Source organism: Chinchilla lanigera, unplaced genomic scaffold (assembly GCF_000276665.1).
Source record: "Chinchilla lanigera isolate Chin_1 unplaced genomic scaffold, ChiLan1.0 scaffold00173, whole genome shotgun sequence".
NCBI lineage: Eukaryota > Metazoa > Chordata > Mammalia > Rodentia > Chinchillidae > Chinchilla > Chinchilla lanigera.
The window spans coordinates 597,018-610,482 of NW_004955574.1; the positions used below are offsets into that span (position 1 = coordinate 597,018).

The window sequence follows — 13,465 nt, forward strand, 5'->3', positions numbered from 1 at the left end:
CAGTGACCAGCCGTATCTAAGAGACAGGAGCAACCGGAACTGGAACAGGAGCTGTCACCTGGGCAACTAAGCAACTGAACTGTATTGGTTGGGGGGGGGGATTTTCTGTTATAATACTGTTTTCCTATTTTTTTTACTTTTAATGTCTCTATTTCATTGTATTTCAATTAGGGTTCTTATAAGCAGCATGTCATTGGGTATTATTATTATTATTATTATTATTATTTTTTCCTTTGGTACTGGGAATTGAACACGGCACCCTGCGCTTGCCAGGCAGGCGCTTGTGCTGCTGAGCTATATCCCCAGCCCAAGGGTATTATTTTAAAATGTTTTCATACTCTATATTTTGTGTGTGGGGAACAATTACATTTAATGTAATTGTTGATATTTTTGGATTTAGGCATATACTTTTATTGGGTTTTTTATTGTTCTCTTTTTTTTATTCCTTTCTTTTTCCTCGTCTGCCTTTTGAATAATTTCTAGTGTTCCATTTGAATTGAATTTACTCTTTTCTGCCTCTCTTAGTACATTTTTAAACTCAGTTGTTCCAGGGATTATACTGGGAAAACTAACCTTTTAAAGTTCTACTTAAAATTAATATTTTACTACTTCAGGTAGAACGTAGAAGAATTTATCAGTAGACCCCTTACTCTTCCCCTTTTATGTTGTCCTGTATATTAAATATACATATACTGAAAGCCCATCAGTAATCATTTTTCTGGGTTTTTTGGGGGGAGTATTGGGAATCAAACTCAGGTCCTTGGGTTTGCCGTGTAGGCGCTTGTGCCGCTGAGCTGTATCCCCGGCCTAGTAATCATTTTTGTTTTGAATCATCCCACATACCGTGAAAGCGCGGTACAGAGGCCGTAGTCTGTTTACTCAGCTTTCCTGTCATGTCATTTCCTTCTGCGGGACCTCCTTGAGGTGTCTTGTTTTTGTACTGTACACTGACCCAGGATCTTTGCGCTGAGCTGTATCCTAACGCTTTTTAAATGCTTTTATTTTGAGGCAGTGTCTTCCTAAGTTGCTAAGTTGTCCTGGCTGGGCTTGAATTTGTGATGCCCCTGGCTCAGCCAGGTGCTGGGGTTGTGGTGTGTACCAGCACGCCTGTCTCACCGCCACATTTTTAGCGGCACACACCCCACTTCGCGACCCTGGCTCATCGATATGATCAGACTGGAAAGGCTTCGCGACTTTCTTAAAAATTATGTGGAGATAGCATTTATATAGTTTTTGCCTAAAAATCTCTTGGTTCTCACTTTTTTGCTTAGTAGCTGTGTGATCCTTTGAATGCCTCTTCTGTCTGGATTATTTCATTTCCTTCTTTGAAAGCTTCAGGTCTACGCAGATGCGAATGAGCACACCTTTCGGGAGAGGGCGAAGGGGTGTTAGGGAGCTTTGTTGATACAGACGTGGTGTGTTTGCCGTGTTTGACTTGATTTGATTATTGGGATGCAAGTGTTGCCCAGGCTGGGCTTGAGCCGCCGCCTCCGCCTCCTGCGTAGCTGGGCCTCGAGGCGTGCGTCCCTGCACCTGGACTTGTATTCCAGCCAGGACTTCGCAGGCCGCACCTCGTGTGGGCAGGTCTGGTGCTTCCTCGGGATGAGCTCGGGGCTGCATCCCTGCTGTGCTGTCCTCGCGTCCTTCAGGAGGCATGTGTCGCCAGTGTGTCCCCACTGACTTCTCTGGGGTCACTTGTGTAGGCGGGGTCTGCCTGGCTTCCCTGCTGTGAAGTTTTGGTCTTTTCCTTTTTGAAATCAGTAAGGCCTTTTGTTTCTTAATTTATTATACATGTGTACTTAATTATTTTAAATTAATATTGAGAAGCATTTGAAATACGTAGTCATTCTTTTCCTCATATTTACTATAGCACTGTGGACCCATGGCTCCTGACCTTATCCAAAAGAAGAAAGGTAGGGCTGGGGATTTAGCTCAGAGGCAAAAGCGCCTGCCTGGCAAACGCAAGGTTGTGAGTTCGGTTCCCGGTACCGGAGCAAAACCAAAAAAAAAAACAAAAGAAGAAAGGTAGACTGTGTTTCCTTCTGTGCCCAAATGCTCGGCGGCCTGGCTGCCCGGGGCCCCTTCACACTGGCTGGGCCTTTGCACATCTCGGCCCTGTTTCCCGAGCACAGCCTCGCTCGCTGGGCACAGGGGCAGATGCAGGCTCACCTTGTTCTCTCCCAGCCCCTCGCTCCAGAATCAGTCCTTGCTCCGAGGTGTGTGGGTGTTTTTCATAGGGAATAATATCCAGAAAATAAGCTCCGGACACATTCCTGGCATGTGTGTGTGTGTGTGTGTGTGTGTGTGTGTGTGTTTTACTGGGGATTGAACCCAGGGCCTTTAGACCGAGCTGTATCTCAAGCCCTTTTTTATTTTTTATTTTGAGACAAGGTCTCACAAAGTTGCTGAATTGTCCAGGGTAGACAACAACCTGTGATCCTCCTGCCTCAGCCTCCCAGAGTGCTAAGGTTATCGGGGTGCGACACCATGCCCAGCCTGACTTTTTAAAAAATCACTACTCTTCCTCTTTGTTTTTTCAATGAAGAGTTTGCCTTAAAACTACATACTTTACTGTCTCCTGCCGGTTTTCCTCGTATGGGTGTTTGCTGCTGTACCAGAGGTCGGAGGTGTCGTGGCCTTGGGAGTTGCCACTGACCAAGAGGGAACAGGATTGGGTATCAGAGTCCAGGCCACCCTGGCCACAAGCCTGGAGGCATCTTCAGCTGTGTTGGCTCAGGGCTGTCTCGTGGGGACTCGGAGGATGAGTGGCTTGTGAGGCCCATCCCGGGATATCTCCCGTCCCCGAGGCCCGCACTGAGTTCTGCTGGTCCCCATCCGGGCGACGCCATTGGCAACGGTGGTCTGTCTGCTTCGTAGCCCTGCCCCTTGTGTACTGCCCTGGTTTGTACAAGGTTACTGCCTCCTTTGGCTAGACAGCATGTCCCTCACCTGGGTTTATTTTAAGAAGCACAGTGAGTATCTGCAAGGGAAGATTTGTGAGCGTTTGATTGACCTGTCCTGGCTCCGTCCCGGTGGTGTGGAGGGCACGGCTTCTCTGCAGTGAGTCCCACCAGCATGCTATCTTTGTTACTGTAACTATTGAGCCCTGAAGGCTTGAAAGATCTCTTGAAAACAGGACAGAGTCACCGTGCTTAACTTCTTTTGGGGGTGCCCTCCCTCCACACTCCTGATTAATGACCGGTCTCTATGAAGGGGTTCAGTTCCGCCTACACAGTACATCCTAAAAAAGCATCAGAAAAAGAAACGGCACGACAGTGACACAGTTCAGTCGGGCGGCGTGTGGCTGTGGACACCGTGTACACCAGCCCGGCCATAACGACGTGCGCACGTGCCCGGCATGCGTGGGGACGAGTGTGTTCTAGAATGCCGGGCTCCCCAGGCTCTGGCTCACGCATTCCTGACCCCACGGCTCTCAGCCGGCAGATGGAGGTGCGGACCTGCAGACTGAGGCAGAAGGGAGCCGCCCGCCCATGGACCTGTTCAAGGCCATCTTCGCCGGCTCCTCGGAGTCCTCGTCGGAGGAGGAAGAGGAAGAGGACAGCGAGGACGAGCAGGCGGGTCCGGCGGAGGCCGCCTTCGGAGGCTCCCAGGACACGGCCGTGGGGGAGGCCGCATCTGTGGCCCGTGGTATGTCAGTGTCTCAGACTGGGGGACCTAAAGGGGAAGACGCTGGTTCTCAGTCTGAAATCCTAAACCAGGGGAATTAGCAATCAGTGACGTTTAACATATTTTTAATTGAGTAGAGCAGAGTTCCTTTTTTTTTTTATTTTTAATTTTTGCAGTGCTGGGTGTAGAACCTAGGGCCCTTGCACATGCCAGCCAAGTGCTCTATCTCTGAGCTACAGCCTAGGCCCAGAATTCTTCTAGTATAAACCTCTGTGTAATTTTAGGTCAGCATGTTTGATAGTATTGATTTTCCAATTTAACCTAGTTGAGAGGAATGTAAATCTTTTTCATTTAAAAATACACTTTTTCAACCTGGCTGGTGAGGTGATGAGAGGATAGTTGGAAGCCATTTGGTCACAAAGGATATGGTGTGCTGTGGGTCAGGTGTCAGGCCCGCCCTGCCTGGCTCTTGGGAATCCCGGTAGAGAGTTTGTCCTGAGAGCCCTGAGGCCCTTGAGTTCCCACCAGCCTGGCCCACTCTCTCCACCCAGCCAGGAGCTCCAGCACTGGCCAGGAGCTCCAGCACCGCAGCGGTGGGAGTGCCTTCAGATGCCTGGGTGGTTACACAGGTTTTTTAAATTTTGTTTTGTTTTTTGTCGTTTTGAGACAGGGTCTCGCTATGCAGTTCAGGCTGACCTTCAGTTCACTTTGTAGCCCAGGCTGGCCTTGAACTCACAACCATCCTCCTGCCTCAGCCTCCCAGGGCATGCGACACTTTGCCGGGGATTACAGTTTTTGTCTACACCTTAGATGTTCTGCCTGCTCCTGTCAGGTCGTGATAGACCTGAGTATGTTTGAGAGCTTTAATCAAAAAGTTACACAGAAAATATTATTTGTCTGTAGGTAATCCCAAATTCAATGTTTTTTATCTGTGGGGGAAAAAACATTTTTAAAATTACAAAGTCTTTAAAATGCAAGTGCCTAGGGGTAGTGTGTATCACCAACACTTTGGGAGACTGAGGCAGGGAATCATATTTGAGCCCAGCTGCGGGAGACTTAGTGACTTAGCAAGACCCTGTCTCAGAATTAAAAATAAAAAACGGCTGAGGATATAGCTCAGTGCGAAGGCCTCGGGATCAATACCCGCGCTCCCTGCACACGAGAAATGTAGAAAGCTTCAGTCCTTTATAATCTCTCTTCCTAGAAATAACCACTTTTAACATTTTTATGCATATTTTTCCAATTTGTCTCTCTTCTAGTAGACATCTCTTAAATAATATGCTTATTAATATGAACATGCTTGTTTATTTTCATTTCTTTCTTGTCGATAGCTCATTGGAGTGACGTCAGTCCTCACCAGTTTTCTGGGAGGGGGCACGTTAGGTCCCGCGTGTTTGTGAGTGCTGATTTCTGTCCGGCGGCCCCGCCTCAGGGGTGCGTTTGACCCTCAGCTCCTCAGCGGCCTGGGTGGCGCCCGGGGTTCAGCTCTTCTCGGCAGGACACCCCGGTGCGCCTGGCCGTAGGTGTCCTCCAGTAGCTGGCTTTGCGGCTCAGGGCAGAGGTGGCTCTGCCAGGTTCATTGCGTCCTTGGCGCCTGGCCTGAGCTACTTAAGCAAAGGGATGATAAGCATGTTTGGTGGCAGAGGGCTCATGGAAGACCAACCTGCAGTAATACGGGCAGACAGTGAACGTCCTCCTCTGTTTTCAGCTCCTGAGCCGGCGCCCCCGGAGCCCGCCCCGGCGCCCCCGGAGCCCCCGGAGCCCACCCCGGCGCCTCCCTTCCCGATCCAGAAGATGCGGCTGGAGGAGCGGGAAGAGTTCGGCCCGCGGCTGCCGCCCGTCTTCTGCCCCAGTGAGTCCAGAGCTCCTGTCTTGCCTGCCGGCGTCAGCACGGTCTCCCCTGCGATGTGACAGCTCTCACAGCGTGGCGACAGCCAGTGTCCCTCTCATCCGGCTGCAGGCCCACTCGGCCTACTTATTTCGGGTTTCTCCGTTTGGGGTCCCACTTCGAAACCGGCCGTCTCCACCGAGTGCTGAGTGGTCGCTGTCGCTCAGCAGCACCGGAGACCTTTCGACTTTGCCCTGTCTAATTTTCAGATGGTTTTTGTAGGGTCCTAAGCATCTTAAATTTCATCACTTACAGAGATTTTTTTAAAAAGTAAGAATCTTACGTACAGAGACGGCAGGGGAATTGCAAGGAGGAGAATATTTTAAGTCTTTGATACTTCGGCTAATGAAGCAAACACAGTACTATCCGCGCTCCTCTCCGTGTCCGTGAGCCACTGCTGTGTGGTGCGTGTCGGTGCCTCTCCTGAGGCCACGTGTAGACGGCTTTTTGTCCTCTTTGAACACTCATTAACATCTGAAAATGTGACCCAGACCTGTAGATAGCGTGTAATTCCACTGTCCACTCTTACTTTCCTCTCGTCCTCACGCTTAAATATTGACTTGGTTAATTAACCCATCTTTCAAAGAGATGCTGGAAAGCAGAGAAAAGTATACAGCTTGGAAAAATTGCAGCAGATGTATTTTTCACTCGATTTAGTTGTTTAGATCTTTAATTTAAAATTGGTATCAACACTTGAAAATTGTTTCATGAGATAATTATTCCTTCATTATTATTCCTCCCATTCTTTTTCGGAGTGTCCTTGCTACCCGTAAAGTCATTTATAACAATTCACTTGCTACCCATAAAGTCATTTATAACAATTCACTGAGATTCACTTGCAGCCATTTTGTTTTGTGTTGTTTTGTTTGTTTTGTTTTTTGAGGCAGGATCCATGTGCCTGATCTTAGTTCGTCCTCCTTATGTCCCTAAGTGAGTAGGGATTCTTGTTATCCCCATTTTATTTATTTTAATTTATTTTTATTTAATTTTATTGGTACTTTTTTTTTTTTGAGACAGCGTCTCTCGTGTAGTTCAGGCTGGCCTTGAACTCGCTTATGTAGCCCAGGCTGGCCTCACACTTCTTTAAATGATCCTCCTGCCTCAGCCTCTGAGTGCTGGGATTACAGATGTGCACCACCACACCCAGCCATCCCCATTTTAAAGTGGGAAAGGAGATTTCGAGAGGTTGGGCCACAGGCCAGAATCAGCCAGGCCTCAGGTGTTGTCTGGCGTGACGCTTACTGAGGACCCACTGGAGCTGGCGTGTGGGCTTCCTGCCCTGACTTCCTGTCCTGACTTCCTGTCCTTGCGTGTCGTATGGCAGGTGGGGGATGGCAGGACCCTGCTCGGGTCGCACAGTGCTGTATTAAGGCTTCTGGCCAATTCCTGACTGAGGGGTGACAGTGTGTTGTGCTAATCTGCTCATCACTGCCCCCGAAGCCAATCCAGGGGCAGGAGTCCTGCCTCGAGGGGAAGCGTTCCGCCCATGGCGGACTCCCAGCTCAGCAATTTAGGAATTTACTTTTTTAATAGTCTTTATTCCCACACATTTATTACTTTGTCTTTCAGATGCTCGTCAGAAACCTGAGACTCCCCAAAAAGAGAAATATAAAAAGAACAAAGAAAGACACAAGCTCAAGAAAGACCACAAACGAAAGAAGGAAAAGGTGAGTAACTTCCGCACGTCCCGGGGTTGGTGTGCGGCCTGGCGCTGCTGCTTCTGGGGTCCAGGGAAGCCCCGAGCGTGTCAGTCGGAAAGGAGTTTGTGGGGGACCTGGGCCCCGCCGTGCCTTGGCGGAAACATTGCCGTTCAGGACAAATGCTGGGTTTCTCAGAAGCTTCTCTCAGAGCAGCATATTTCACTTGTTGAGTTGTACTTCAAAATTTAATTTTTGTTGAAGACTACGAAGTAGGGAAAAGGGGCATTTAAGGCATTTACAGTAAAGGCTGAGTATTGAATAATAAAACAGTACTTATTGATTATTCATCCTGTATTAAAATGAAGGTACCTTGAGTACTTCTCAACTAATATTTTTTTCCAGTACTGGGGATTGAACCCAGGGCCTTCTCACTGAGTTACATCCCAGGCCCATTTTTTATTTTTCGAGACCGGGTGTGTTAAGTCACTAAATTGACCGGACTGGAATTAAACTTGTGATTGTCCTGCCTCAGCCTCCTAGAGTACTGGGATTATAGGTGTGTGCAACCCTGCCTGGTTACTTTTTAAAAAAAAAATAGTTCTAGGGCTGGAACCTTAGACGTTATTAGGCAGGCCCTCTACCACTGAGCTACCCCTGGCCTCAACTACTTTAACGTCATTAGACATGGAGCCTGTGGTCCAGAGCTTGCCACTGGAACTGAAGGAAACTTGAGAGAGTAGCTGCGCGTCCACCATGGATATCACTCGTCTCATGATCCGAGTCTTCCTTAGGCTTTTAACCTGGTCCTCGTTATTGTGGGGTCCCCAGTGTGGTCTGGCCTGGGAGTAGAACAGATTGGAAACCGCTCCAGCGTTGGCTCCCGAGGAGAAAGGTTCCTGGGTGTGCAGCTCACCAAAGTCCTCATCCAGGGCAGAGACAGGACTGGAAGGCCGGATCCCATTTGCTCTGGGAGGGCACCGCTGCTTGTTGACCTCCTGCCAGTTTCTTTTTTTGTTGTTTTTTTTCTAGTACCGGGAATCGAACTCACGACCTTGCGCTTGCCAGGCAGGCGCTGTGCTGCTGAGCTAAATCCCCAGCCCCTCCTGCCAGTTTCTTTTCCCTATTTGTCCCAGCTGCTTGCCCCTGACCTTCCTCTACCGCGCAGTCCCTCGGGTGCCTGGGGAGACAAATCACAGGAGGTAGCACTGATCATTGCAGAGAAGACCGGGCTGCATAGCTGGCGTGGTCCTGCCAGTAACCCAGGTATTTGGGAGGCTGAGGCAGGAAGGTCAGAAGTTTGAGGCCAGCCTCAGGCAACTTAGAGCCTCTCTGAAAATAACAATAAAAAGGGCTGGGGTGTAACTCAGTGTGAAGGCCCTGAGTTCAATCTCCAGCACCACAAAAAAATTACACACACACACACACACACACACACACACACACATACACTCCAGCTAAATATCAAGAAAGATGGGGTCCTGGCATGTCTGCTAGTGGGGCGTACCCAGCTCTCTGCCCTTGTCTGCCTGTGTTAGCCCAAGGCTCAGTGTGTGGCTTTGTGTTTGAATGATTCCAACAACTAAATGCCTGTGTGTGCTTTTGTATTTCATGGTGTTGGGAACCAAGCTAGGCCCTCGTGCGTGCTGGCGACAGCTCTGCCACTCAGCTCCTCCCCGAGTGTCCAGGCTAGCTTCTCACACCGAAATCTCCTTCCTCTCTCATCTCCTTTTCTTTTTTTCTTTTTTTCTTTTTTTTTTTTTTTGTTTGTTTTTTCCGGTACCGGGAATCAAACTCACAACCTTCGTGCTTGCCAGGCAGGTGCTGTGCCGCTGAGCTAAACCCCTAGCCCTCATCTCCTTTTCTTTTTCCAGAAAAAGAAACACAAGAAGCACAAACATAAAAGCAAACAAAAGACTAAAAAATCAGAGAAAAGCAGCAGTTCGGAGAGCACCGACAGCCAAGACAGTCAGAGTGACGGAGGGGGGACCCCCGACCTGTCCCCTCAGGAGCTGCTGCGACGGTAGGCACGGGCAGGCTTCCCGCCCGCAGTCAGAGGCTCCCTGAACACTGTTTGCTTAGATGCCAATGTCAGAAATGAGTTTGTGTATTAAGTAGACTTTTAAAACAACTTTAGTATTTAATCGTAAGTAACATGTGTTCATTATTGTGAACATCCACACCTTTGCTTAAAGCTTCCCAGAGCTTCTGGTCAGTTTGCTGCGCCGCTCCTTTCCCCACGGTGACCTAGGCCTCGCTCTCATGTCGGTTACCTCTCCGTGTTACCACACACCTGCCCACGCACCTAAACACACGCCTTTGTGCACTTTTTATTTTTGCGTGGCGCTAGAGATGGAACCCAGGGCCTCTGCACTAAGCTACATCCCCAGCCCCTTTTTTACATTTTTATTTTGAGACACAGTCTCCCTAAATCATTCAGTTACCTGGGCCGAGCTTGAACTCGGTGATTCTCTCCTCATTCTTGCAGAGGGCTGGGATCACAGGTGTGTGCCACTGTGCCTGGCTGGACCTTTTTTTTGGTACCGGGAATCAAACTCAGGACCTTGTGCTTGCCAAGCAGGCACAATACCTCTTAGCTATATCCCCAGCTGGACTTTTTTTTTAAAGCTGGACATTTTTAGTATAAACGCAGTTCAGTGTAGCATAAGTTTGAGAGGTATGAACAATTGCAATAAATAAATATTGTCCGTGTGCTTTCTAAAATACCTGTATCCGCTGGGCGTGGAGGCACATGCCTATAATCCCAGCACTCGGGAGGCTGAGGCAGGAGGATTGTTGTGAGTTCGAGACCAGCCTGGGCTACACAGTGAGCTCAAGGCCAGCCTGAACTGCATAGCTAGACCCTGTCTCAAAAAGACCAAAAAAATAAAATACAATACCTGTATCCACTGAAATAATGAAAGCACTATTTATTACATGAATTACAAAAATCACAAACATTCCTGGCAAGCCCAGGACTGGGGAGGGCAGCCCGGCTGTGGGCCCAAGAGGAAAGGAGCAACAGGGCATTCGGGGCCACCTCCGCCCACCCAGTGCTGCGTTTCACCAAGGCCAGCGTCACTGAGATGTCGAAATCCCTGGGTGCCTGCGGGTTCTCTGTCATTTCTCTTGTGTGTCTCTGCCCCGTCCTAATTATTGTATCCGCGTAGTATTGCTATCAGGAAAGTCAAGTCCCACCTCTTTTCCATTTTCATTCATTTCTTTGGAGCAGACAGTGCATCCTCTCCATCCAAAAATACAACGGGTGCGAGCGTGGATTCCTGTAAATGCACATGTGTGCGCGGGCTCGGTCAGCCTCCCTTGCAGAACTGCCTGCCTCCGGCCAGGAGGTGAAGACAGGCAGAGGCGGGTCCCACTGACCCCTCAAGGCCGCAGCCTCCGTGACCTACACGAGGTCGCATTTCTTAAATGTGCTCCTGTCCCCCGCAGCGCCATGCCAGGGACCGAGCCCCTCGTGCACGGGCCTGTGGGGACGCTCACTGAACCACAGCAGGTGGCCCCTGGCCCAGGAAGAGGCCGGAGGGCTCTCCGTACACGCAGGCTCGCCTCTCTGGGGTGCAGTTCTCCTGCCTCTTGCTCACCCTCAGGCCTCTCGGGCCTCCCCAGGGAGTGGGGGGCCATCACTGGACGAGGGCCCTCGCCACTCTGTGTCTCAACTCTGTGTGTCTCCCGCATGTGACACATTTGAGGCTCACAACCGCGTGGTCTGCGTCCCGCTTCCCACACTGGCACGGGGCCTCGCTCTTGGCGGCGGTCCCAGGCACTTTCTTCAGTGGCAGTGCGGCCTGGTTGGAGTTGCAGCCCGCCTCCCCGCGCCCCGCCGACGCTGCTCCGCTTCCTGTCACTCGCTGTCTGCTAGTTCTGCCCATTCCCGAATGCCGTAGGAATGCCACGCTGTCAAGTCAGCCGTTTGTCCGCACCTGTGTGAACGCGCAGAGCGTGAGGCGGGGCGCCACACTTCCCGCCACCTGAGCACACTGCGCACAGCGCCCGTCCTCTCTCCTCCCGTTACCTCCGAGGCAGCCATTCCCGTGGGCTGTGTCCCCGCTGACTGCTCTTGGCGGTTCCAGGCTTCTTCTAAAGGAGCTTCATCTTGTCTCTTTCGCACATGGCTTAGGAGGTTGCTAGCGCCCGTGGCTGGGTCACGCTCAGGGCTGGGAGAGCCCCTTTGTGTGGCTGTGCCACTGCGTACCCGGCTGCTCTGCCATCTTGCATGTTTGGTTTCCTGTGCGAAGCAGAGATGACCAGGGTGACCCAGCTGCACCCTGAGAACGCTGCTGTGAATGGCCTTGTGTGTACGAAGCCAGGGCGTTGGAGTGATGACCGTGTTGTTTTTTATGTTTTTTTTTAATCTGTTTGAGACAGGGTGTCGCTATGCAGTTCAGGCTGACCTTGAGCTCACTTTGTAGCCCAGGCTGGTCTCAAACTCGCAACGATCCTCCTGCCTCAGCCTCCCGAGTTCCACCACTCCCAGCAGACGACCCTGGAGCAAACCTGTTTTAATTCCTTCATAAATGGATGAGGTGGGAGGGAAACCAGGACCAGAAGTTGTTCTTATCAGTGGGGCCGGTCTAAGATGCGGGCGGTCAGGCCTCTGTATGTTTTGGGGTAAGAGAAGAAGCAGGTGATGATAGAGATGAAGCCGAGCATCCTTGTGGCAGTCACCCCCACCCCGTATTTTCCAGGCGCAGCCTTACCACTGTGCCCCAGGGCACGATGTGGCATTTTCAGCCCTTAGGCAGTTGTTTGGTTTTTTTTCTCTTCATTCTGACCTAGAAGCGCCCTCCCTGCTAGCTCAGCCACACACCTTTTCAGTTCGTACCTGACTTATGCTCCCCCTCTGCTCTGTTTTCTTTCTCAGGCTGAAATGTCTCCCGCTAAAGCGGCCATGACTGAATCCTGCCCGGCCTGTCTCAGAGTCATATCCGCTCCGGGAAGGAAGCTCACCGATTGTTCAGTGAACAAACACATTGTACAGATTGTATTTATATGTAAATTGATGCTGTAAAATAATTTTTAAAACCTTGACATTTGAAAGGTTGCAGAAATTGATTTCTATTTTTAATTTCAGTGAGTGTCAGAGGGAAAAGTTCAGACGGAGCAGTTTAATAATTAAAGTGGCATTCTTTCCCGTTTCCTTCGTGATGCTTTTCGTACCCGGGAAGTCTTACAGGAAATTGAAGACTGTCCGCCCTCTGGTTTTGTTGGGAAGGAGCCGAGTGTGGCGAGGCTGCTCGGACTCACTGAAGGGTGCAGGTGGAAGAGGGAGGCGGCTGCTGTCCCCCGCTGCAGCTGGGTCGGAAGCCCCGCCCCCCCGACTCGACTGGGGGCGGTGGCGGGAGCCGCTCGGCCAGCACAGCTGGGGCCCCAGCTGGAAGCCACATCCTCTGCATGGATGGCGGATGGCGCTGAGACAGGCGATGAGACCAAGGGGAGGATGTGCCCCACAGCGAGGCTCCTCGCCCTACTGTAGACCTTGGGTCCCGCCTGTGCGCACGTCCTGTACACGGATGAGAAGCCCAGAGGGCAAAGTGCAGCTCGGGCAGAGCGACGGCGTCCACCCCCAGCCAGGCGCAGAGGTTTTTACATTAGGAACAGAACCGCATCGATCGGGATGATTTTATTTATTTATTTATTTATTTTGATGGGGATGATTTTAAAGTGGAAGACAGGAAGAAAATCAGTCCTAGTTTTACCCTGAGGTGACAACCCTCAGCATAGTGGAATAATTCCATCCAGGCTTTTGTTTCCTAGCCATGGGCCTGTTCCCATACGAGAGGCAGCGTTTTGCTGTCCCCTGCTGTCAGTGATGTAGTGACAGCTTTTCCTTACCTTTCTTTTTTTGGTAAGACAGGATCTCACTATGTAATGCAGGCTGGCCTTGAACTTGCAGCAGTCCTCCTGCCTCAGCCTCCAGAGTACTGAGACTACAGGCCTGCATCCCCACCTCTGCTCCCTTACAATCTTGTGTGACCCCACCCCAACCAGCTGCATTGTATTTCACAGGGGCCCTTTCTTTATTTATGGACTATTTCTCTTTTGATTGACAGAGCTGACCAGCAGCTCCTACAGAGGAGAAGGACACAGAAATCCCCTGTGACCGGGAGCTAGGGAGACCCAAAAGGATGACACCCGTGGTGGGGTCGCTGATCTCAAACGTTCAGTCTCCTTCCTCCGGTGCCCAGAACCCAGGCCCATTTTTCTAGGGGCAGCGGGTCCGCATGGGAAGCTCAGTGTCCCGCGCTGCCGGTGAGGTGGCGGCAGATGGCAGGGGGTTGGGGCGCGTGTGGGT

The 13,465-nt window shown here is 50.7% G+C and overlaps 1 protein-coding gene across 2 annotated transcripts in view; it reads left to right on the forward strand.

Annotated features, from left to right (window-relative positions):
• Positions 1–12,306, forward strand: part of Gpatch1 (G patch domain containing 1) — a 40,120-nt gene extending 27,814 nt beyond the window's left edge. The window contains exons 16-21 of one of the 2 annotated variants that reach the window (XM_013509577.1): positions 3,438–3,648; positions 5,336–5,362; positions 5,393–5,479; positions 7,085–7,182; positions 9,027–9,175; positions 12,035–12,306. In XM_013509577.1, coding sequence (XP_013365031.1) covers positions 3,438–3,648; positions 5,336–5,362; positions 5,393–5,479; positions 7,085–7,182; positions 9,027–9,175; positions 12,035–12,065 — 603 coding nt within the window. In that variant the 3' untranslated portion in view covers positions 12,066–12,306. Of the gene's footprint in view, positions 1–3,437; positions 3,649–5,335; positions 5,480–7,084; positions 7,183–9,026; positions 9,176–12,034 lie in introns of both variants that reach the window. The other variant, XM_005413834.2, reaches the window with a different exon arrangement.
• Positions 12,307–13,465: the final 1,159 nt, after the last annotated feature.